The following is a 27,338-nucleotide window of genomic DNA, read 5'->3' on the forward strand; positions in this document are numbered from 1 at the left end:
TGTGCGACAGAATTAAGATTCCCTTTGTTATCCAATTGAGAGAGCTGGCCAAATGCCTTTAACAGAAGAAGGGAAACTAGCACATAGCCCTTTGAGAAACAAATCCTTTATTAGCACGGTTATAGGCAATGCATACACCTCATGTGCCAAATCTTCAGTTAACAGTCCAAAATAAGCTCTTAAGCACGATTGGCAGGCTTAAATTTCTTTATACGGTAGACATGCCTGAAAAAGTGCAGTCACAAAAATGCACACAGTTTAATTGATTTAAAAAAAAGGGGAGAAGAGAACAGAGTGCCAGCTCCTAATCATTTGCAGAGCACCCAAAAGAGATCACTCAAAAGCATAAAATCAAGTTTAAAATATAACCCAGAAAAAGAAACTAAATATCAGGAACCAGGTTTGAAACAGGTGGCCATCAAGTTAAACCAAGTTTAAACTATACATATATTAACTGTATTGGGGAGAACAGTGGGTGCTAAGTATGCTAGGGTAATGTTCAGTTCAACCAACATCCTCTTTCAAGTTTATGGATCAAAGTGCACAGAACACATATTGAGATGACTAGCACTTGAACTAGTTTGATCCTTGGACTTGATCCACATTCAGCTGGTTTCTTAAAATCTATCAGTAATTATTGAAGCTGTCTCAGACTTAACACTGATTTATACAGGAAAAAAAAACTGCTCACACCCAATGGCACTTTGCTTTATATCCATACAATCACTGTGTGAACTGTGAACAGCAGTGACACGTGAGCAAAGCAAGAGCAATGTTGTGCTTTTGTATTTCAAAAAGGCCAAACACTGCAACACAATCTAAACCAATGTGTTTTTCCTCCACAATGCCAAGGAGGATGACAAGCCCTTTCCTAAAGGTAGCATTCCAATGATTAAAACAAAACTCAAATCCAAATTAAAATCTAGCAATACCCCAGCCATTGTAATTTGTTTATAATTTTGTTTGGAGTAGGAATGGGGGCATAATTTTCAAATAGCCTAATTTACAGGCACACGTTTGAGTATACATACACACACCCCTAAAAGTTAAATGTAATTAGCCAAAAAAAAAAAGTCACTTTAGCACAACACACAATTATTTCTGTAAAGCAGGAATTAACACTCGGTTACACAACAGAAGTGTGAAATATTACTAATTTACTCACAAACAGTTCTTTTCCCCAAAGAACTCTTGCATTTAGTATTACAACCTCTGACAAAAAAAACTGGTCTCTCCTGGTTGGCTACACTCAATGTAAATAAACCCAGCCCCTCTACATTACCTACAGTGCACCTGCTCTTGGTATATGAACAACTTTGAACATAAATGTGCAAAGTTGGCACACAGTTGCCACTTCCTCTCAACTTGAATTGTGTGCGACACTGCATTGGCTAATTGGGTATGACTTCGGTTTCGGTTTGCATTGAACAACCTGTATTTATTCCCCAAATGGGTCACAGACCCCAGAGTTAGACATTATGATGTATTTCCAATGGTATACTCTTTATCTCAAGGTCTAGGGGTGGTGGCGGCTGCGTGCTGTGGGAAATATTTCACCATATATGGTTAAAAATATAATGTTAGAAGCAAGTTGTCAGGCAGAGGATTCTGTTTGTCAGTAAACTTTTTTCTCTTAACTCCCTTTAACACAGGTCCATGCCCAAGATTCCAGAGAGAATGTGTGTGCATTTCTTTGAAAAAGAATTAGTTACAGAAGTGGAATAGCTAAATCTACGTGAGGTTAGATGGTTTGGTATCCAGCATGGCTCCTCTTCCTTCCAATCAGATAAGCAATCAACACAATCAGCACAAGGCCAGCAAGAGCAGCACCAACAATGATTGGGATCAACATGTCATCTTTATCCATTTGGCATTCTTCAGCTGTTCAAAACACAAAAAAAAGAGGATTTAAAAATTCATTGCTTAAAGTTACTTTCAGAACTGTCACGACCCAGAATGCATACTTTGAATGGCTAAGTACCTTTGTTAAAACACATGCACTCACCTCCATGATCAATGCACCTTTCACTCCTACAGACTATACTAATTAAAGCAGTACAGATAACTTTATTATAGAAAGTTCTCAGTTATTAAGCTAACATCAAATCTTTGTAAGGTAACATGGTATGTACAAGCAAAACACAAATCTGGGAGATGGACAGTCACTTTATCACCATGTCTAGAAATAGGCAGAACTGAAGTGGCAAAGGGAAAGAAACAAAGCAACCTACACACCATTTACAAAAACCGTGCTTCTGTTCAAATGATGCAGTAATCACTTATCAAAATATTAACATTTTAAAATTGTTAACTTACCAGTTCCATACTTTGCATCATTTACTCTGAATGGCTGAATGTGGAGCTCAAATGTATTGATGGAGAGGTTTGGGTTCACCTGCAGTGTTTGTTCAGAATGACACATATAAGATTTGCCTAAGGTTGTCTGTAGGTAGGTAAGACTGTCATTTTTAGCAGTAATCTCCTTTCCTAAATGTGAAAAAACAAAAGGAGATGGAAGAACAAAATTCAGGTTGTTGCAATGTCCAGGAATGGAGTAAAATAAATGCAACATCTTTCAAGAGTAAACAGTATTCCAGTTATTAATATTAACTTTTCTTGAGACAAGAGGGGAATGGTAAAATGTCTGATGCAAGGAACAACGGTTTTTGTAAGTCAAGCCACATTTCTAGACAGGCACCCTGAGGACGTTAGCAGTTAGGCATTGTAAGTTATGCTGAAGAAATATATAGATCAAAATGCGTGCGAATAGTGAATTTGGTTTGGATTTTAAAATTGAAAACCCTTAAAAATTCATGACTTTTCTTCTGGTGCTAATCAACATTTCACCAGAGATTTATTACAAATGAATTAGGTGGGATTCAGAACTCAATTTTTAGATTACTATCTCAGTGCTACATCTACTAGATTAATGTTATTTTTATCCTTGCAGCAGACAAATTATAATCTTGGATTAAGAAACTCAAATAGTGTCAATTCAGATCAAAGTCAAAAAGTTAAGCAAATTGGAATATCAACTCATGGTAAAACAGCTGATTTCAAAATGAAGATTTCTTACTGCAGATAAATCTTTTCATACATACAGTTGCTGTTACATACAGTTCAACAGCCTTCAATTTACTAGTAACTCAACCATAGGAAGTGGTCATTTCCCCTCAACTACCAAGCTCTTCATAAATTTTTAAGAGGGTCAACCAAATGTTAGATCATTTCTACCTCTAATTATCCAATACTGTCGGCAGGTTGGATTGTATAACCAATATTTTATACACATTTAATTATCATTCCCTTCACATGTAATCTATGCCTTCATTTATAAAAAAAGTTATGCACTTGAAAGTGCTCGAGTCACACTTAGCATCTTTTCATTGATGATACACTGCTTTTCCTCTACATACATCCACACCTCCCAAAATATATCACGTTACTCTAGCCCAATTTACTGTGGACACCACCCAGCTTCCCATTTCATTCACTGAACTGTATCTTTAAAGTATATGGTAATTCATAATTACTCGATAACCTCTGAGAAGTGCAAAACAGCATTTACGCACGAGGGAGGTGGGCGTGCGAGGGAATTGATACAGAATAAACAGTAGAGTTCTAGTGTGCAGACACATTTTCATGGAGTGACACACAAGACCAAGAACGAGGGGAAAGCACAGTAGACAGGTAAATGGCCTTGTACTCTTCTCCTTGCTGACAGACACAAGTAATCCAAACTAGACATTATATTCCTTAATTTTGCCAAAGTCAAGACCCCTTTCTGCATTAATGAATTCCTCCACACGCTGCTAAACTTCAGGATCTCAGATTCAGCAGTCAAACCACATGAGCTGTCCAAGGAATACTGTCTAGAACATTTTTCTATGTCTGAAATGCAGTGACAATGAAAATTTTTTATTAATTTCAGGTGCATTAAGTCAAAGTCCTCTTTAATAAATATCTTCACTAATGTTTAAATGAAGAACTAGAAGATTGAATGGTTCAAATCCAAATTATGTAGATTTTCATTGATCAGAATAATTTCCCTCAATTACCCAACATTTTAAATGTACCAAGATGCATTTTTAAAATGCTGAAGCTTACCTTGAGCAGTAGATGGAATTCTTGTGGAAATGGAAAGCTCCTTTAGGTAAAACTTGTTGGTAGTAGTATTCTGAACAAAAAGATAACAGATTTCACATCATAGGGTGAATAATAACACAACAGAGCAACAGACAGCTAGTTCTTTAAAAAACATTAGATAACATTTGAAAAGACATTGGAGCAAACAACAATAAGGTCAGCAAGTCTTTACATAACAGAACATTAAAACACGAAAATCAGATTAAGTGAATAACATCAGTACAAACTAGATTACAATCACGGAGTCAGAGGTGCTCTTTAGAATACTGGACTTGAAATGCAAGCTCTTTTTTCTTATAAATACTGCCAGACCTGCTGAGTTTTTCCAGCAATTTGTTTTTGTTTGTTTCAGACCTCCATCATCCACAGTTCTTCGTTTTATTTTACTCAATTTCACACACCCACTGCCCTGAGTAAATGAGTTTCTCCATATATCCTCTCTAATCCTTCAACCTGAAGTCCGTATCCTCTAATAATTAATCTCTTCTCAGGTACTTTCCTTTCTACTCTATACAGATTCCCCAATTTAGTGCACCTCAATTAAGCCACCCCTCAGCCTTGTGGAAATAACCTTAGGTGTATCTAATTCCTCCAATTTTAAGTCCTGCTAACATTCTTGTAAATTTCCTCTGTTCTCTATCCACAGTAATGATGTCCTTTCTTGAATGTGGTAACCGGAACCGCACATGAAATTCCAGTTGTGGCTGAATCAGAGTTTCACACATTTCCAGCATTTAGTTATACCTACCCCTACTTCAAGATGGCAGCGGAGTAGGACGTTTCAGCCAAAGCACATCCACTTAAGTCTGTTTATTTCTCTTTTTTCTTGTGTTTCTTTTCTTCTTTCTCCTCCTGGCCTCAGTGCAGACTCAGCAAGGCGCCCTCCTAGCATGGTCTGGAAGTTTTTCAGCAGCCCATGAAAGTCTCTTGGTCTGGCCTCCGACTGTGACAGCAGGGCCCAATGTGCACCTAGTGATCGGAGACTGTGACAGCAGGACATTGGTGGCAGTAGCAGTGATGGCATCACAGCCAGACACAGGAAGAGCGAGCAGAGGAGATCCCCCAGTATCTGTGGCCGTGGCAAGAACAGGCAGCTGAGGTCTTCTGAAGAGCGAGCTAAACCAAGGAGATTGAGCCCCCAGCAAGCACTCAAAGACTGTTGAATATTTAAGTTTATTCCTTTATTTTTCTAGCTTATGTTAAGAAGGAATTTAATGTTAATTATTACTTTCTTTATTTTTCTACTTATTCTACTGAGGTCTGTAATGCTTAACTGTGTTTCTTTTACTACTTAGTACCCGAGTTTTCTTTACCTAGGCATTTTTGTACCCAAGATGGTGCTGTGGGGCGACATTGGGCACTTTGCGATGTATTCCTGTGGTTGAGTAAAGTGACAATAAAATCCAAACCTAGCCTTCGTATTTTACAGCTCATTCCAGCATTCTCACGCGTATCTTTCAAAACAAACTTATCTACCCACCCCACCACATTCAAGAACCTGCCGCAATAAACTCCAAGGTTCCCTACTTTCTCTACCCATGTCAAAATCCTCCCATTTAATGTGTACTTCCTTGTTCTGTTTACCAGCCCCAAAACGCAACCACTCATTTCTCTGTATTGAATTCCAGCTGTCACTTTTCTACCCACTCAACTACATGATTAATCATTAAATAAGCAAGTTTTGTGTCATCAACAAACTTCCCAAATCATGCCTCCCACATTTAATTCCAAATCATTAAATGTATACAACAAACAAGAGACGCAACATTTCAACCTGTCAGACATCACTGAAAACTGCTGTCCATTTGCAAAAACATTCACTAAGCATTACCCCTCATTTCAAGCGCTGAACCAAGTTTGAATTCAATGCACCATTTTCCCCAGAATCTCATGGATTGTTACTTTTCTTACCTCTCTTTGAAATAAAACCTTGTCACATGCTTCACTAATAACCACAGCACCAGCCTCAATCCTCCATGTTACTTCTTTAAATAATTCAGTAAATAAGATATGGCCTTTCCTTAACAAAACGGTACTATCCATGATAAATGTATACCTTTCAACATGGCAGCTTGTGGAATTGATTCTAACGATTTTCCATCACTGAAATCAGATTGACCAATTATTTGGCCCTTGCTACCTTTTATACAACGTTACCAAAACTAGAGTTTATTCAGCTAAGAGCAAGCTAAATGGTCCTGTATAGTTTCTCCAATCTGAGCTGAGTTAGTAAAGAGTGCAGAAGGGATCTAGGACCGTACCAGAAACCTCATGCTAGGCTAAAAATTGTTCATGGCTGATTGTTAACTAACAAATCCATGTGAGGTTCCAGAATCTGTTGAAGTCAAGGAGGGCCTGAGCTTCATTGCCTCCCAAATGACAATATTTAGTAATGCTCACTTTATGTTCACATGTAGAACATTCAAAGGCAACACATCCAAATATGACATCACCCATGTCACTCAACATATATAGCTATCAATACCTACAAGCAGCGGGGAGATGGGAGAAAAATCAAACAAGGGAATAGCCTTTGTATTAAAGCTACCTAAGACCTAAATGAAACACAATGGAATTTGCACAACCTGCATGTTTAATAGAACATCCTTCACTCACCACAACAAACACAAAAATCAGCTTAGTCGGGTCATCGGTCAACTGGAGAGAGGCACGATCACTGCTGCAGTTTCCATCTGCATGTGTAGAGTTTGGCAGGATGTTAAAAACTTTCATTATGCTCTAAGAAAAGAAAGAAAGAAAGAAAGAAAGATACTCGATATGAAAGTATTGCATCCTAAAAAGCACGTTTCTTTTCACATTACAATTTAAACTAAAAGGAATTTCCTTTTAAGTTAACACTGATGGCTACTGTATAAAACAAATCTGTTAAAAATGGGGCATTGGTGGCTTTGTTGCTCTTTCACTGGACCAATAATCCAAAATGTCAGTATAACACACTAGCGACAAGTTCAAATCCCACTAGAGCAGCTTGTAGAATATAAGATTAGTTAATAAATCTGGAATTGCAAGCTAGTTTCAGTTATGGTAATGATAACAATCATTTGAGTATTGTGAAAATCCATCTGGTCCACTAGCTTCCTTCAAGGAGGCAAATCTGTCATCCTTACTGGTACAGTCCATAGGTGACTCAAATCCACTGCTCTCTGAAATAGGCCTTGCAAGTGATTTAGTTCCAGAGCAGTCAGGGTTAGGCAACAATTGCTACCCTTCACAGTGACACCCACATCCCATTAAACAATAAAGAAAAAAAAAATCTGCATTTCCAATCGAGCTACCTTCTTCACTGAACTGACATTAATTGTTTTGAACCTTTTTGTCCAGAGGAGATCCAATTTGGACAGAGATGTTAAAATTTAAAAGAAACCAAGTGACAAAGATACAAGACAACACCAACCTGAGTTTGAAATTTACTTCTCCCTTAAGGAAAATGCCAAAATCACAATCCACTCGGTAATACTGCAAACGCCCATTAGTGACTAACAAGATTTCAATTTTCCTATTTGTTTTGTCCTGGCTAATAACCCCTCTCCACATGTAATTCCAGTCTGAATCACCATTGTTCTCAACTCTACCAATATCAACTTTTGGTAAGTCACAACTTCTGAACAAGAGACTAAGTATGATCAACCCCCTCCACATTCATACCACTTGCTGAAATCATTCCTTTTCTTGCATCTGTATAAGGTGCTGGTAAGATCACATCTGGAGTACTGTGAGCAGTTTTAGTCCCCTTATTTAAGGAAAGATATTATTTCATTGTAAACAATTCAGAGAAGGTTCACTAGGATGATCTCTGGTATGGGATTTTCTTACACGGAAAGGCTAAACAGGTTTGGATCCAAATAACTGGAGTTTGGAAGAAGGTGATCTCATTGAAACGTATAGAATTCTTAAGGGGCTTGACAGCGTAAATGCCGAGAGACCGCTCCCCCTCACGGGACAGTCTAGGACCAGAGGACAGTCACAGAATAAAGGGGCACCAATTTAAGACAGGGAAGAAATTCCCCATCTCCGAAGGTTGAGTGCCTTTGGAAATCCTTGCCACGGAGTGCTTTGGGGGAAAAAGAGTCCTTGCATATTTATGGACTGAGATAGATAGATTCATCAGTAGGCTAAATGAAAGGTTACAGGGAGAGGGCAGTAAAGTGGACACGAGGAATGTCGGATCAGTCATGATCCGATGAATGGCAGAGCAGTCTCAAGGGGGATGAACGGCCAACTCCTGTTTCTATTTCTTATGGCCAGTCACAGCCTGCAATGTGATCGCGCAAAATCTAGCACAAAAAACTTATAATCAACATTCTGATGTTCAACTCCTTCCACAGGCTCGCTCACTTCCGCAATCATAATCAATCCTTAACCTCCGGTGCACCTACAAATTGGCTAAACATAATTTTCCTCTTACACAACCACACTTACTTTGCCTGATTACCTCAAACTTCTGTGTGCCCTGATATAGCTTCTTTAATAATAGCTTCAAACATCTTCCCTACTACAGATGTTAAGCTAACTGACCTGTTGTTTCCTGATTTGTAACTTTTTCCCTTTTTGAATAAAGGAGCTATATTCTATATATTCCATTGTAATGCAATATTCCCTGAATCTAGGAAATTTTGGAAAATTAAAGGTGCATCAACTATCTCACTAAGCAAAGATAACAAGGTGTACAGCTGGATGAACACAGCAGGCCAAGCAGCATCAGAGGAGCAGGAAAGCTGACATTTCGGGTCTGGACCCTTCTTGTCAGCCTTCCTGCTCCTCGGCCTGCTGTGTTCATCCAGCTCTACACCTTGTTATTTCAGATTCTCCAGCATCTGCAGTTCCTACTATCTCTCTATCTCACTAAGCACTTCTTTTAAGACTCTAGGTTGGAGCCCAAGAGGACCTATGTCAATCCACAGCTCCAACAATTTGCTCAATGCCCCTTCTTTGGTGACCAACCCGAGTTCTTTCCTCCTTTCCATTTCCTGATTTATAGCTTTTTCCATGACGTTACTTGAATCCGCTATAGTAAAGACCTGTAGAAATTACTAGTTCAATCGTTTGCCAACTCCCTACTTGCCATTATTAATTCTCCAGGCTCTCTGGCCAGGCTTTCAGGCTTGTTTGATAACTGCTTCTCTAACTCTACCCTGATTCAGGGTCACTTAGAATATTAAAAATGCTATCTGAAAGCAAGTTACCATTAGCATATAAACCATGAGGTCACTGTGTTAAAATAGTCTTATCCATCAAACCACATAATTATGCGGCATCACAATTCTTAGCATTACGATTTCAACTCTAATTTATAGGTATAAACAGACGTATATGTCTATGTCTGTTTATTTGGAGAGATTATGTTGATGGTGAAAGATATATTTGATACCTCAATCTTGGACTAGAATTTGAAGATGGCAGGACACCTGGAAGAGCCCGTTTCCTGCTTTTGCAAGACCGTAAAATGTTGGAGTATTAGAGTTCACCGGAGCATGTGGCAGATCTCCTGCAGAAGGCTTTAGTCACTGTGCTCAGTTCTGTTGAGCATTCAGATTGCCACTCAAAGAACAGTGTTATCTGGCCTAATGCCAATAGGCCTGATAGCCAGATTACAAACCCTCATGGCTTCCCTAATCCAACTGGAGCAAAATCATGCACCAATCAATTCGAGGTACTAACGTGGAGCTAAAATGGAGTCTTGCAACGTTAAACATATTACTGCCCTCACACCAGCTGTAGCATAACTTTATGTCCCAAAAATCAACCAGAGTCAGAGTCAATCTTGCCTGCCAGCAGCATAAGAGATGGAACTGACCAAATCTCTTTCAACAGCATTTTACCACCTAGATAGACAATGGCTGTTGCATGGGAACACCACCACTTGCGAGGCGGAATTCCTTTCCAAGTCACACAGCATCCTGAAGAAGCCAAGAACTGCAGGTGGCGGAGTCAGTTCTGAAGAAGAGTCCCGACCCAAAATGTCGACTTTCCTACTCCTCTGATGCTGCCCTGACCTCCTCTGTTCCTGCAGCACCACACTGTGTTAACACAATGTCCTGGCTTAGGATCATCATTCCTTCAAAATTCTGGAGCTCTGTTCCTATCAGCACTGAGTGCTCCCACAACCAAATGACTGCAGATCAAAAAGATAGTTCATCACCATCTCTAGGGCAATTAGAGATAGGCAAAAATGCTGATCCAGCAGGCAATGCCCACATTCCCGAGAACAAAATTAGAAAACCAACTTACAATGGGTTAACCTAGTCCTAAGAGCCTGGTGGAGGAAGAAACCAAACAATCACCTCAAACTCCAGCTACTCAGATAGCTGCTAGTAGCACCAGGCTCAATTTTGAGCATGCATTAGGGAATAGTTGGAGAAAAGATTGGAATTATTAAGTTTGCCTAAAATTGACATACATTTATGAGGTAGCATGAATGAAAGCCATGCAAGCTGATGTCCAATGATAAGTGGCAATAAGCGAAGATGAAGTGGCATAAATATTGCGGCTAACAATGGTTGGGCTTCATAATATTGTTGGACCGATCTTTCCAAATTTCAATGCTGCTTGGAAGCCTTCCTGCTTCAGAACCCGCACATGGAGACCTCCATGTACAGGAAAATTGAACAACATGCAGCACAACACCATGACACTGGAACTGCCAGTAACGCAGTATTTGAAAGAACCCTCAGGCTAACTCTCACATCTGAAGCAGACGCTTCAATATTTAAAGACAACATTTTCTAAGAACTTTGACGGAAAGAACTTCATCGCGATGTTGTTAGCCACCGCTCAAACAGACTCAATTTTTCTCAGATTCTATCCAAGTCAGGTGCAGAAGCATGAATTTTCAACTGCAGCAGTTAGGATAGCAAATGATATGATGCTGCTTGTCTTTCTATCACCATGGGTAGATGGCAAAGGAAAACAATTCCCTTGGCTGTCTGTAGAGTTGTTTGTTACAACTGGCACAAGACAAAGCCCACTGGAATTATACATCTGCACAAGCCATCCTTTTATTCAAGATTATGCATCAACAAAGAGTCAATTGTTACACAGATCAGAAGGGATTTCTGCTCTAAAAGTAATGTCTTGTACCTCTGAACAGAACTGTAGATTTGGTTTAAGTCTCAAGTTTGAGACCTAAACAGAAGTTTGATCAAAAAGTGTCATCAGTTGCCCCGTCCAAAAAAAGCTTATAGCCATTTCCCCTAAAAATTAAAAATACGATATGATTTGACAGTCATCAATATGCCACAGGGTATATTGGCATATCCACGTCTGTTACAGTTATAGATGGCCCTGTAGTTTCCACAGAGATATTACCAAATACAGCTATCTAATCTGAAGTAAAACAAGAAAATGAATTCTCAGCACAGTAGCCGTGAAGGAAAATGTTGCATCCGCTGGCAGCTTGCATTTGATCTTTAACAAAGGACAATGGCTGGAACACTTTGGTGAACAAATGCTGCCTATAATAATTTCAGCAAGAAACTGGAGTTGCAATCTGAAGATTTACACTTTTTATATGATGTGGACACCCCCCGAGTAGGCCAGGATTTATTACCCATCCCTAAATGCTACTGAGAAGGTCACAGCGTGTTGCCATCTTAAACTGAATGGTTTGCTTGGCCCTTAGAGTGGGCATTTAAGAGTCAATCACATTGACATAGGTCTGGAGTCACATGAAGGCCAGACCAGGTAAGGAGGACATATTTCCTTCCCTGAAGGACATTAGTGAACCAGATAGGAATGGTGACCCTGAAACTATAGTAGCTTGTCTCAAAACCTGATTATTTTTTTTAAGTTCAAAACTTCTTGTATTTATTTGTTGAATTTAAATTCAACCAGTTCTCACATTCCCAAAGTATGAATCTGGGACTTTGGATTGAGTTCTGTGACATGAATAGTAAGAGTCATACCAAACTCGAAACAATAACTCTGTTTCTCTCTCCACAGATGCAGTCAGACCCGCTGAGGTTCCCCAGCATTCTCTATGTTTCTCCTTAAGATTATTCATCCAATAAGATTGTCACTATGACACCAACACCTCTGGAGTAATGGCCCGATGAGTTAAATTCAAGAGTGGTGATGTCATTGAGTTTTAACTTGATCTTTAAGTACAAACCAATGAAGTTATAATTAGGCTATGGGTGGGGTAGTTTACAGAATTTTGGACACTCCATTAAAGACAGCCTAAATTATCAGTTTGGGCTGTGGCCTCAAAGAACTCAATTAAAATGGATTTATTCTATTTAAGAGGCTAAAAGCATAATTTATAATTAAACAAAACCTGATTTCCACAGAAGCAAGGAATTGCAAAAATAATAAAAGGACAGTTAGAAAACAAAGCCCCAGTCCATCAACATGAGTGTAAATTAACTTTTTAGGACTGCAGTTATTATAGTCTAATAAAATGTGAACAGACAACCCTTGAACAAACATTTAACCATTTAGGAGTGCAAAATGAGGAATTACAGAACAGTACGTCACAGGAGGGGGAAATAACCAGAGTCTGCACCAGCTCTTTTAAAGAGTGGTTCAACAAGTCCCATTTTCCACACATCACTGCAAGGTTTCTCCATTAAAATCTCTTCAATTTTTTTTTGAAACAGCAACTACAGCAGTGCTTCCCAATTTAATTCCCTGTGATACCATTTTAATACCTTAGACTTCTTGTGACCCCCAGGTGAAGAGCATGTGCGTGTATGTGTGTATTTGTTTATTTTAGGGGGAGCAGAGGTGTACAGAGCTTCTGCTGTGACATGGGGGGGCCCACTAGGGACAGCATCAGTTGTAGCATCAGAGGTGAGTAGAGTTGAGTGCGTCCTACATTCCTCCTGTTAAAGATTTCAATAAGTATTAGTCTTTTCCTGGACAGCTACAACACTGTCATCTACTTGTCCATGTGGAAAATTGTTCAAGTATGTCCTGTACGCAAAAGACAGGACAAATCCAATCCAGTCAATTACCTCTTCAACAATCTACTTTTGACCATCAGTAATGTGATGGAAGATGTTATCAATGGAACTATTGGGCAGCATTTGCTTAGCAATAACCTGCTCAGTTTGGGTTCTGCCAGGGCCAGATCAGCTCCCGACCTCATTAAAGCCTTGATTCAAATATGGACAGTAGAGTTGAACATCAGATAGAAGATGAAGGTGCTGTCCTTAACATCAAAGGCCTTATTTGACTGAATGTGGATCAAGGAGCCCAAGCAAAGCTGGAGTCAACAGGAATCTGAGGAAAACTCTCCATTGGTTGGATTCATAGTATATTGAAGCATGGCTGTGGAATGTCAGTCATCTCAGCTATAGGACACCCCTGCAGGGGTTCCTCAGGTTAATATTCTTGACCTAAAGATCTTCAGCAGTTTCAGTGACATTCCCTCCATCATAAGGTCTGAAGTGGGGCTGTTTCCTGATAACAGCACGATGCTCAGCACCATTTACAGCTCCTCAGATACTGAAGCAGTCCATGCCCGAATGCAGGATGACCTGGAAAACATCCAGATTTGGACTGACAAGTGGCAAGTGCATTTAGACCACAGAAGTTCCAGGCAATGAGCATCTCTAACAATAGAGAATCTAACTATCTTCCATTGACATTCAATGACTTTTTGGGGGTTACCACTGACCACAGACTGAACTGGACTAATCATACAAATAGTGTGGCTGCAAGAACAGGTCAGAGGCCAGGAACCTTGCAGTGAGTAACATACCTCCTGACTCCATAAATCTACAAGGCCCAAGTCAGAAATATGATGGAATACTCTTCATCCACCTGGATGAGGTCAGCTCCAATAACACTCTAGAAGCCTGATGCCATCCAGGACACAGCACCAAACAGTCAGCCCCTCCATCACCGATGCTCAGTAGCAGTATTGTCTACAAAGATCTTTAAGTGGAGGCAATGACCTCATGGTATTAATCACTAAACTATTAATGCAAAAACTCAACTAATGCTCTGGGGATAAAACTGTATCAGAGATAGTAGGAACTGCAGATACTGGAGAATCTGAGACAACAAGGTGCAGAGCTGGATGAACACAGCAGGCCAAGCAGCATAATAGGAGCAGGAAGGCTGACGTTTCGGGCCTAGACCCTTCTTCAGAAATGGGGGCGGAGGGGGAAGGGGTTTCTGAAATAAACAGGGAGAGAGGGGGAGGTGGAAAGAAGATCGATAGAGGAGAAGCTAGGTGGAGAGGAAACAGACAGGTCAAAGAGGCGGGGATGGAGCCAGTAAAGGTGAGTGTAGGTGGGGAGGTAGGGAGGAGATAGGTCAGTCCAGGGAGGATGGACAGGTCAAGGGGGCGGGATGAGGTTAGTAGGTAGGAGATGGGGTTGGGGCTTGAGGTGGGAGGAGGGGATAGGTGGGAGGAATAACTGGTTAGGGAGGCGGGGACGAGCTGGGCTGGTTTTGGGATGCGGTAGGGGGAGGGGAGATTTTGAAGCTTGTGAAATCCACATTGATACCATTGGGCTACAGGGTTCCCAAGCGGAATATGAGTTGCTGTTCCTGCAACCTTTGGGCGGCATCGTTGTGGCACTGCAGGAGGCCCAGGATGGACATGTCGTCTGAGGAATGGGAGGGGGAGTTGAAATGGTTCGTGACTGGGAGGTGCAGTTGTTTATTGCGAACCGAGCGTAGGTGTTCTGCAAAGCGGTCCCCGAGCCTCCGCTTGGTTTCCCCAATGTAGAGGAGACCACAATGGGTACAGCGGATGCAGTATACCACATTAGCAGATGTGCAGGTGAACATCTGCTTGATGTGGAAAGTCTTCTTGGGGCCTGGGATGGGGGTGAGGGAGGTGGTGTGGGGGCAGGTGTAGCACTTCCTGCGGTTGCAGGGAAAAGTGCCGGGTGTGGTGGGGCTGGAGGGGAGTGTGGAGCGGACAAGGGAGTCACGGAGAGAGTGGTCCCTCCAGAAAGCAGAGAAGGGTGGGGAGGGAAAAACGTCTTTGGTGGTGGGGTCGGATTGCAGATGGCGGAAGTGTCGGAGGATGATGCGTTGGATCCGGAGGTTGGTGGGGTGGTACGTGAGGACGAGGGGGATTCTTTTTGGGTTGTTATTGCGGGGACGCGGTGTGAGGGATGAGTTGCGGGAAATGTGGGAGACACGGTGGAGGGCATTCTCGACCATTGGGGGGGGTGGGGAGTTGCGGTCCTTGAAAAACGAGGACATCTGAGATGTACGGGAGTGGAATGCCTCATCCTGGGAGCAGATGCGGCGGAGGCGAAGGAATTGGGAATACGGGATGGCATTTTTGCAGGAAGGTGGGTGGGAGGAGGTGTATTCTAGGTAGCTGGGGCACAACGATGCCACCCGAAGGTTGCAGGAACAGCAACTCATATTCCGCTTGGGAACCCTGCAGCCTAATGGTATCAATGTGGATTTCACAAGCTTCAAAATCTCCCCTCCCCCACCTCATCCCAAAACCAGCCCAGCTCGTCCCTGCCTCCCTAACCTGTTCTTCCTCCCACCTCAAGCCCTAACCTCATCTCCTACCTACTAAACTCATCCCGCCCCCTTGACCTGTCCGTCCTCCCTGCCTCCCCACCTACACTCACCTTTACTGGCTCCATCCCCGCCTCTTTGACCTGTGTTTCCTCTCCACCTATCTTCTCCTCTATCCATCTTCTATCCGCCTCCCCCTCTCTCCCTATTTATTTCAGAACCCCCTTCCCCTCCCCCATTTCTGATGAAGGGTCTAGGCTATGATGCTGCTTGGCCTGCTGTGTTCATCCAGCTCTGCACCTTGTTGTCTCTAATGCTCTGGGGATCTGGATTTGAATCCTGCCACAGGAGATGGTGGAATTTGAATTCTAAGCGCGTCTGGAATTAAGAGTCTAACAATGACCACAAAACCATTAAGTGACAATCAGCAATCATGCTCTTCAGGGAAGGAAATCTGCTTCCTTATGTGGTCTGGCCTACATGTGGACTCTCAACTGACCTTTGAACTAGCCCAGCAAGCCACCCAGTTGTATCAATTGACAAAGTCTCAACAAACAAATTTATCCAGGTGAACTACCATCAACCTATGCACTAGAAACAGCAGCAGCAAAATAGCCCTGCTGATTCTGCAAAGTCCTCCTTACTAACATCTGGGACCTAGTGCCAGAATTGGGATCATTGTTTCACAGACTAGTCAAGCAACAGCCTGACACAGTCACACTCAAAATCATCCCTTACAGATAATGTCCCAGACACCAACTTCACCATCCCTGGATATGTCCTGTCACACCAACAGGACAGGCCCAGCAGAGGTGTTGGCAGAATGGTATACGGTAGGGAGGGAATTGCTTTGGGAGTTCTCAACAGTGATTCCGGACCCAATAAGGTCTCATGGCATCAGGTCAAAAAATGGGCAAGGAAACCTCCTGATTACCATAAACCATCCTCCCTCAGTTAATGAATCAGTACTCCTCTATGTTGAATACTTGGAGGATACATCAAGAGCGGCAACTGATAAAACATTTAGTTCTCTCAGGGCAGTGACGTGAAAGAAGTTCGGTGATTTACATATACATATTAATCAATTAAAACCTTCTAACTGATTAAAGATTTAACAGCATCTTAGGTTTGGTTAAACATCCTCAGTGGTGTGACCCTTTGGTCTTTCACTTATAAATTGCATCTGATACTACCTCTCTCACTAACACCTGAAGGAGTGAGGCTCTTAAAGCTTGTGTTTTCAAATAAACCTGTTGGACTGTAACCTGGTGTTGTGTGATTTCTGACCTTGTCCACCCCAGTCCGACACTGGCACCTCCAATTCACCACTAAAAGTGGTTCAGCAGCAGCACTACGGATTGAGCTGGTTGGGTTCTAAAGGACTTTGCTGCTAGACTGGGTCTGTGCCAGGTGGTGAGGGGAAAAGCATACCCAAACTCAATCTGTTGCCACATTTCCTCATGACAGTATCGTTAAGATTGGCCACTGCATAGTCCTCACGAAGATGAAGTTTCACCTTACATGACAATACCCTCCATCATGATATGCAGCTCTATCAATGGGACAGATTTCAAACACATCTCTCAGGACTGGGTATCTATGAAGTGCTGTAGGGCCATTAGCAGCAGCAGTATTGTACTCAACAGGATCTGTAATCCCCCACTCTACCACTGACACCAGCTAGGGGATCAATCATGGATCAAAAAGTGCAGGACATACGAACAGCAGCATCTGGGACAACTCAAAAATGAAGGTATCAACCCGGTGAAGCAACCAAACAGGACTACTTGCATGCTAACAGCATAAGCAGCAAGTGACAGAGCTAAGCAATCCCACAACCAACAGATCTGATTCAAGCATGTAGTCTTGCCACATCCAGTTGCCAATAGTGGTGGACAATTAAGCAACTCACTGGAGGAGGCTGCTCCACAAATACCCTGATCCTCAAAATGATGGAAGTGCCCAGCACATCCTTGCAAAGGATAAGGCTGAAACATTCGGAACAATCTTCAGCCACAAGTGCCAAATGAATTATCTATCTTAGCCTCCTCCAGAGGTCACCAGCATCACAGATGCCGTTCTTCAGCCAATTCGATTCACTCCATGTAATATCAAGAAAAAGGTGAAGGCTCCGAATATTGCAAAACAATGGGGCCTGACAACATTCTGGCAACAGTACTAAAAGATCTGCGCTCCAGAATTTATTGCACCCTTAACTAAAATGTCCCAGTACTGCTACAAAACTAATACCTTTCCACAAAATTGTCCAGGTACATTCTGTACACAAAAGCAAGACAAATCCAATCCAGCCAATCACCACCACATCAGTCTACTCTTGAGCATCAGTAAAGTGATAGAAGATGTCATCAGTAGTGCTATCAAGCAGCACCTGCTCAGTAATGCCCAGTTTGGGTTCTGCCAAGGCCACACAGCACCTGACTTCATTACAAACCTAAGTTCAAATATGAACAAAAAAAGAGCTGAATTACAGAATTCAGATGAGAGTGACAGCACTTGACATCAAGGCCGTATGTGACTAAGCGTGGCACCAAGGAACGCTAGCAAAAATGAAATTAATGGCAATTGGGAGAAATGCTCCCCTGGTTGGAGTCATATCTTGCACAATGGAAGTTGGTTGTGGCTATTGGAGGTCAGTCATCACAGCACCAGGACATCCCTGCAGAAGTTCCTCTGGGTAGTGTCCTAGGCCACTCACTGCCTTGACTTGGAACTATAAATCACCTTTCCTTCACTGTGCTGGGCCAAAATCCTGGACTCCCCCTCCCTAATAACATTGTGGGTCTACCTACAGCACACGGACTTCAGTAGTTCAAGAAACAGCTCACCACCACCTTCTCAAGGGCAACTCAAGGTGGGCAATAAATGCTAGTTGAGTTGGCAATGCCCACACCCCAAAAAAAGATGCACTGCAGAAATTCACCATGGTTTATTAAACAGCACCCTCTAAACACCTAACCACTACGTTTAGAAGGACAGGACAACAGATAAATAGGAACAGTGCAAGCTGCAAGTTCTCCTCCAAGCCACTCACCATCCTCTTTTTAAAATACACCACCATTCCTTCAGTATCACTGTTGAGTTCTGGAATTCACTCCCTAATAGCACTACAGGTGGCTCTACACCGCAAACACTGCATAGGTTCAAGCAAGCAGCTCACCAACACCTTATCAAGGGCAACTAGGGATAAGCAATAAATGCAGGCCTAGCCAGCGATGCTCACATGCTGTGAATAAAAAAAAACCCAAGATGGCTAATGCAGTACCCATGCTGTTATGAAATTAGGCAAACATTGGAGCTTGACCATACCGCATTCATTCCCAAGTTTATGAAGGTGATTCTTTTCAAAAGAACACTTAAGAACAAAGAAATAACTCTCACTTGTACTTCAAGAATGAAGCTGATTACCTCATTAAGTAAGGTTGTATATGTAATGTTGATCTGTAGTCCCATTTTTGCAAGCAGGCAGGTGCCGTTGCTATTGGTGACATTATACACTCCTGGAATTGGATTCGATGTCGGAGGTGTTACAGTTGTCGGAGCCAGGGTGGTAACTAGCGTTGTACTAGGTACAGTTGGAGGCATATCAGCATGGCATATAGTTTCTAAAAACAAAGTTATTCCGGATGTAAATAAATACATTAAAAAATTCAATCATCCTGAAACATTAGTTGAAAGCTTCCGTAATCTGTCAAAGGTAAATATGCTTACCAGTTTTACTGAAATTATCATTTGACGGAAAAGCTTCCATTCGGACATGACTCAAAGTTACATTTACATTTTTCATGTGTACAGTAGAATCACTTGTACACCTGTACGTTGTGTTCATTTTTGCACTGATATCTGCAGACCTTGAAAATGTTACCAGAATACCTGGAAAGATGTTCAAATTGGCAATTTAGAAATAACTTCATAGAATTATTAGAAATCTCAATGTTACCAAACCCTAATGTTCCATTCAGATAAAAATGACTTGTCTTTTTTTCCCCCCAAAAAGTAGTCACATTATTGAACTTGATTCAGTGTCCTTCACTGCCCCAATCAGCACCTGCAAGGTTTACTCAATTTCCTAGTTTAAACCTATATAGTTGCTTATGTAAGAAATGGGCCATTCAATAAGATCATGGCTGATCTGACTACAGCTTTAATTCCATTTTCTTGAGTGCTCCTTCATCCTCGATTCCTCTATGGATCAAACACCAATCTTGAACATATTCAATGACTCAGCTTTTACAGCTGTCTACTGCACAGAATTCTAAAGAACAACCTGAAGACTCATTATTCTGAAACTGTGCCTAATTTTATATCCCCCATTCAAGGCAACACCTTTCAGCATCCACACAATCAATCAACACCTCTTGTTTCAATAAGATCACCTCTTATTCTTTTAAACTCCAAATAGAGGCACTACTGCTTAATCTCTCCTCATAAGACAATATGACAAACAAGAACACAGAAGTTTTATACAATGCTATTGATGTGATCTCACTAATTTCAACAGCCTTTTACTGCTGTGTAGAGACAGGATTCTTGAGGCTTAATACACACTGTCTAAACATCAAATTTCATTCCTCAGCCTCTTCATCTACAATATACTTTCAGTAGCATAACTGACATTTTGCCATTCCATACTGCTCAATCCAGAGTCAGTCTACTTTTGCTATGTGTCTAAATCTGACATTTCAACTTTATAATGCTGTTCCAACACCACTGCCCTTCCTTCTGAATTTTTGAAATCAGGATATTGTCTACTCTGACCCAGCTGATAGGCACGTCGCAATCAGCAAAACTAGCAATAGACAATGATCTCTGAAGCATCCACAGATACAGACTCTAACTTACCTTTAGAACTTGCATTTGGGAAATGTACGTTATCACTCTCATTGAAAGAAACAGTCAGTACATCCATTTTGTAGGATCCATTGTGCCTTGTGAAGTTCATGCTGAGAGAATGACCATTCCCAAAACTCACTACCAGTACTGGCGCAGTCATATTATTACAATTACTGCGGTTGTCTACACGTGCATCCTCTGGGAGAGAGAACAAAACTGTGGCCTGGAACAGAAGAACAGTTATTCTTGACAACTCTGCAAACATTAAAACTATTCAGCAAACAGTTCTGCATAAATGATAGTTCAATTCTCTGAATCAATTTTGGCTGGCAAAACACATTCACCATTGTGCATTTATGTTCGTGCATTCTGCTTTGTGAAGCTATTACAGCAACTTTTAGACACTCACTTTGTAGTGAACATTAATTCACTATCTTAATTCCTAAACCTGCTCAAATACCTAATTCATAATTCAAAACTGAAATGTACTACAGCTACTGAAGACTTCACTTTAAAGAATTAAGAACAGCTTCTTTCCCACTGATATCAGACTTATGAACGGTCCTCCCAAATTAAAGTTGATCTTTCTCTACCCCTATGAGGCTGCAACCCTGATGTACTTACGCAAGATATGATTTGTCAGGCTAGCACGCAAAACAATACTTTTCACTATATTTCAGTACAGAACAATAATAAATCGAATCAATTCAAATCAAAACCCCATACGTGACAGGACTGCAAATCAGCATGGACTTACAAATAGGAAATTATGCTCGACAAATCACTGGAAATTTTAGTGGATGTAACTAGAAGCGTTGTTAAGGAGAGCCAATGGATATGGTTTATTTAGATTTTCAGAAGGCTTTCAGTAAGGCCCCACATAAGAGATTAGCATGTAAAATTAAATCACATTGGACTGGAGGTAGTGTACTGACATGGATAGAGAACTGTTTAGCAGACAGGTAACAAACAGTAGAAATAAAAGGGTCATTTTTGCAAGTGGCAGGCAGTAAATAGTGGGGTACCACAGGGATTAATGCCAGGACTCCAACTATTCACAATGTATGTTAATGACTTACATGGAAGATCTAAATGAAATACTTCCAGGTTTGTAGACAACACAACTGGTTGGCAGGGTGAATTGTAAGGAGAATGCAGAGATGCTTCAGTGTGATTTGGGCAAGTGAGTGGGCGTATGCACAGCCAATGAAGTATAATGTGGATAAACGTAAAGCCTTCCACTTTGGTAACTAATACAGGAACACTTTCGGAATGATGAAAGATTGCAAAAGTGGGAAGTATGGAACCTGGGTGTCCTTGCATGTCAACTGCTGAAAGTAAGCACGCAGATGTGCCATGCAGTGAAATTAATGTTGGCTTTCATAGCAAGAGGATTTGAGTACAGCAGCAGGGATGTCTTGCTGCAATTGCACAGGGCCTTTGTGAGTACCACACTTGGATACAGTATATAGTTTTAGTCTCTTTATCTGAGGAAAAATGTTCTGGCTATGAAGGGAATGAAACAAAGGTATAGTGTTCTAGTTTATTATAAAGAATGTAACAGCAGAACATTTAGAAATGCATAATATAACCAAGCAGAGTCAGCACTGTTTTATGAAGGGGCAAACATGCCTGACAAATATTTTTACAGTCGAGGTAACAAGTGTGTTAGATGAAGGAAAACTAGCAGATGTAATACATTTGCATGTTCAAAAGATACTGCATATGAAGTTACTTAATAAGACCCTATTGTTTTGGGGGAGGTAGCATATTTGCATGGAAAGATGATTAGTTATCTAATGGAAGACCAAGAGTTAGGATACATGGGGCATTTTCAGAATGGCAACCTGTAACTAGGAGTGCCAGAAGGATCAGTGTTGGGGCAACAATTTACAATATACAAACCTTGGATGACAGAAGTGAATATATTATTGCCAAGTTTACAGAATACACAATAACAAGTGGAAAGGCAAGAAGTGTACATTGGGTATAGAGAGGTTAAGTGCACAGGCAGAAGCTTGGCTGATGGAATATAATGTGGGATATAATAAGGTTATGCAGTTAGGCAGGAAGGAAAGAAGAACTGAATATTATTTAAATAGAGGGAACCTACAAAAAGCAACAGCACAGATCCTATTAAATGAGTCATGAAAAGCTGCTATCCAAGTTCAGCAGGTAATAGTGAAGGCAAACAGACTGTTTGGTTATCGAGGCTGGATTGTTAAGTACATTGAAGGCTGAAATAGATTTCTAATCAATAATGGAATCAAAGAAAAACCAAAAGAACTGCAGATGCTGTAAATCAGGAACAAAAACAAAGTTGCTGGAAAAGCTCAGTAGGTCCTCTACATTGGGGAAACGAAGCGTAGACTTGGCGACTGCTTCGCAGAACATCTACATTCTGCTCGCAAAAAAGACCCTGAACTATCTGTTGCCGGCCACTTCAATGCACCACCTTGCTCCCTGGCCAACATCTCTGTCTCTGGCTTGCTATAGTGTTCCAGTGAAGCCCAACGCAAACTGGAGGAACAACACCTCATTTTCCGCTTGAGGACCCTACAGACCTCCAGACTCAATAGAGATCAATAATTTTAGGGCCTAAACTCTCCCATGTCCCAGCCCCCCACCCCCCCACCCCACACACCAGGCCTCGTTACCATATAGCCTGCCACTACACACCCCCTGTTGTTAGTCACTAACAGTCCCCATTAACAACTACTCACCCTCCTAGCCTGATCATTAGCAACTCCTTTGTCTGTCCAACTGTCTCTCTCTCTGGGCTCTATCCTATCGTTTACTCCCTACCCCACCCACCTCCCTATTTTCTGCATATAAACTGATGTTTTCCCAGCCACCATCAGTTCTGAGGAAGGGTCACCGGACCCGAAACGTTAACTCTGTTTTCTCCTCCACAGATGCTGCCAGACCTGCTGAGCTTTTCCAGCCACTTGGTTTTTGTTCGTGAAGGGAATCAAAGGTTTTACAGATAAGGCTGTTAAATTGAATTGAGAATTCAGATCATCCATAATCTCAATCAATGACAAAGCAGACTCGATGTGTTAAATGGCCTACTTTTGCTCCTGTGTCTTTACGGTCTTACTGAATGACAATGTGGAAGCAGGCATATTTGAGGTGGACTACTCATCATACTACACTAATGGCATGAAGCAGCGTTACGGTATTAAATTTCACATCTTTAAGATTTAAATGTTCAAAGATGAGATATAGTAAGTTTCATGCTTAAGGAGCCTTCTAAAGTAAAACCTGTTACAGCTCCCTCAGAGATTAGAATTTAGAAACCCAGGTCACAAACAGTCATCCATGAAGAACTTCCAATGCTAATATGTGACTACACTGCACTAAAGAAAGATAGATTGGTTGTTCAGAAATAGTGTTCTGGTGGCTGCCTTCCCTACCTATGATTACAATGGAAATCATGCACAACAGGCAGCTGAGGCACTGTAAGACTGTAGTCTCACTTCACTATCACATTTTGCTGTTACACAAGTCTGATCAGATTCCCTTGCAGCAGACCAGAGGTAATTAGGCAAGGCAAAGTTGCAGCTTTGTGGAAAATTTTAACAATAATCTTAAAACAATTCCAGTAGGCAGTACATTACCATTACTGAAGAGTTTGCCGGACTGCAACCCCTAGCATTCAAATATGACAAAAGTTAACTTCAGAAGCTGTTGTTCAACTTGCTATAAGTTACGTTCAAACACCATCTCACCAATGGACTTGGTGATCAGACACGCAAAAGCATGGAATTGTCGTGCATACCCACCAGATACTACCAAACATGCAGGGTCCTTTTTTATTCATTCATGGGATGAGGGTGTTGCTGGCTAGGCAGCATTTATTGCCCATCCCTAATTGCCCAGAAGGCAGTTGAGTCAACCACATTGCTGTGGGTCTGGAGTCACAACTAGGCCAAACCAAGTAAGGATGGTATTTTCCTTCCCTAAAAGACATTAGTGAATCAGATGGGTTTTTCTGACAATCGACAATGGATTCATGGTCATCATTAGACTCTTAATTCCAGATATTTATTGAATCCAAATTCCACCATCTGCCATGGCAGGATTCGAACCCAGGTCCCCAGAACATTACCTGGGTCTCTGGATTAACAGTCTAGCGATAATACCACTAGGCCATTGCCTCCCCAGTATACTCTGGCCGTTGAATTTTTTTTTAAAAAAACAATTCCAATATTGCTAAACAACCTGACTGGCCCTGAAAATTTACTCTCAAGTATGCAAAGGTCTTTCTTTAAGATTTTTTAAAATTCTTTTTCCTTACTTCTCTCTCAATCTCATTGGCACTTGCAGCACAGGAGGCCATTCGGCGCACTGTGGCAACATTAGTGCGGCCACAAAGATTTGACTGGATTAATGTTGTTTTCCAGTTTTTGGCCTATTGCCCTGTAGATTACAGCAACTCAAGTGAATATACAAACACTGCTTAAATGTTTGAGAGTTTCTGGCTCTACCACCCTTTCAGATCTCAACACCAACACCCTCAGTGGGAAAAAAAAGTCTCAATTCTCCTCTTTACCTTCTACTTCTTATCTGTCTATGCCCCCTACTAATGGGAAAAGTGTTTTCCTATTCATCCTATGATTGTACCTTTATCTTGTTCTACTTCTATCAGATCCTCCTTCAAACTTTGCTGGTCCGATGAAAACACCCAGCCTATGCAGTCTTTCCTCATAGCTCAGACCCTTCAGCCAAGGCAGCATCTCAATGAATCTCCTCTGCACCCTCTCTAGTGCAATTACATTCTTCCTGTAATGTGTGACCAGATCTTTTTTTCTTTATTCATTCACAGGATGAGGGCCTCACTGGCCAGGCAGCATTTATTGCCCATCCCTAATTGCCCAGAGGGCAGTTAAGAGTCAACCACATTGCTGTGGGTCCGGAGTCACATGTAGACCACACCAGGTAAAGATGGCAGTTTCCTTCCCTAAAGGGCATTAATGGACAAGATGGGTTTTTCCGACAATTGGCAATGGATTTATGGTCATCGTTAGACTCTTAATTCCAGATATTTTATTGAATTCAAATTCCACCATCTTCCATGGCAGGATTCAAACCCAGGTCCCCAGAACACTGCCTGGGTCTCTAGATTAATAGTCCAGCAATAATACCATTAGGCCATCACCATGCACACTGCAGTCTTTGGTGGCCTAACCAGCATTTCATACAGCATAACCTCATTGTTTGGCTGCCCTCCACTGCACAATTTCCAATCCCTGGAGATTCACGTTGTGGAGCAACATTTTGAACTGGTCACAGGTGTATCAAAACCCAGGTTTTGCCCAGATTCACCTTCAAAGATAACAAAGCAATTAATAAAGCACACTGGGCCTTGGTTTATAAGGCACAGAAAAGGCAGGAGGTTACGACGAACTACTTGGTCCAATTCTGGGCACCACACTTCATAAAGGACACAAAAGGCATTGGAGACAGAAAGATTCATTTGAATTAATCTAGGGATGAAAGATTCCAGTTTTATAAACAGATTGAAGAAAGTGCAATTGGTATTCTTAAGCGCAGAGAAGGCCAAGAGCAGATTTTGTTAATGGGGTTTAAAATTGTAATGGGCTCGGATAAGAGCAAATAAAGAGACAGCTGAATGGTTAATGACCAGAGCACAAATTTAAAGTGAACGGATTAAAATTTGGAATGCACTGGCAAGAGTTTGAACGGATTCAGTATGAGGAAATCAGGTAAAGGAAATGAAAAATAAAAATTGCACATTATGACAGAAAGATAGATCCTTATGACTAACTGTATTGCCCTTTGAAAGAATGGACTCTGAATGACCTCTTTCCACGCTCTATTACTTTGTTTTAACATATATGAATTAGAAGAGTCAACTTTCACATTACAATGAGCTATCCACCAATATCATAGGCCCCTCATTTGGCTCTCTGTAGCCAGTCATTGTTCCTGTCAATATTTCAAAAAAAAAGCACTAAATAACTGGGGACAGCTTCACTAATTGAATAGTAAACACAAATAGCTCAGCAAGTCAAAGGGTATTTCAACTAGTTGAATTGCAATCTAAGTACTAGATTTTAAACATTATCCAGGGGTTAAAGTCCAATTTCATATTCTAAAAACACAGAAGATTGCTCCATATCAATGTTAGAACTGACAAGAATCAAATTAATTTCCTTTTTATTCAAGTATATTTTTGCTATATCTTGCATGGGTGGTGACTAGAGGTGAATTTTAATCATTCACCTGCTTGACTGAGACTTCGTACTACACTATGGAAGCAATTATTTTACTTACCCCCTTTTTAGCTGTGGTTTCATAGCTGACAGAAAAGTTGGCTGAGAATTCAGCCAGCAAGCATGTTTGATTTCCACTTATCACCTCAAATCTCTTTGATAATGCAACCTGTACAAAACCTGTAAAAAAAAATTCAATTTAGAACAAAGGAAAACATTGAAACACTCACTAGTTTCTGATACCCGCACTCAAATGGAAACTAACTGTTCAAACTGTGTATGCTGGTGAAACCAGAGTTCAGTTTCACCCTGAATTCTCTTGACCTCTCCACTATTACTAAATTATCATACTACTTATCCAACATCCAATATGGATAACAGAAATTTCCTTCAAATAAATACAAAGAGTACCAAAACTATGTTTTCTAGCTATTGACTCCATCCCTCTCCCTGACAACAGTCTAAGACAAAATCAGTCTGTTCATAAGCTTGGTGCAATATCTGATCCTGAGATGAACTTCTGACCTCATTCACACAATCACAAAGACCACTACTTCCATCTCTGTCACAAAATTTCACCAGTCTCAGCAATATTTGCTGCTGTAATCCTCATCCGTGTCTTCAATAACTTTAGATTCAACTATT

At 41.1% G+C, this 27,338-nt stretch overlaps 2 protein-coding genes across 2 annotated transcripts in view; one reads left to right on the forward strand and one right to left on the reverse strand.

Moving 5' to 3' along the window:
* LOC109925926 overlaps positions 1 to 27,338 on the forward strand; it is a 250,018-nt gene that overhangs the window by 152,412 nt on the left and 70,268 nt on the right. The gene's annotated exons all lie outside the window — the stretch shown is intronic.
* On the reverse strand, positions 91 to 26,868 carry lamp1a (lysosomal associated membrane protein 1a). The gene is made up of 8 exons (XM_048602615.1): positions 26,755 to 26,868; positions 20,464 to 20,677; positions 19,333 to 19,494; positions 19,030 to 19,226; positions 6,763 to 6,885; positions 4,108 to 4,177; positions 2,317 to 2,487; positions 91 to 1,881 (listed from the first exon to the last, which is right to left on the reverse strand). The coding sequence occupies exons 2-8, from the start codon at positions 20,612 to 20,614 to the stop codon at positions 1,742 to 1,744; spliced, it is 1,014 nt and encodes a 337-aa protein (XP_048458572.1). The 5' UTR covers positions 20,615 to 20,677; positions 26,755 to 26,868; the 3' UTR covers positions 91 to 1,741.

The sequence above is a fragment of the Rhincodon typus genome, chromosome 11 (genome assembly GCF_021869965.1).
Source record: "Rhincodon typus isolate 14 chromosome 11, sRhiTyp1.1, whole genome shotgun sequence".
Taxonomy (NCBI): domain Eukaryota; kingdom Metazoa; phylum Chordata; class Chondrichthyes; order Orectolobiformes; family Rhincodontidae; genus Rhincodon; species Rhincodon typus.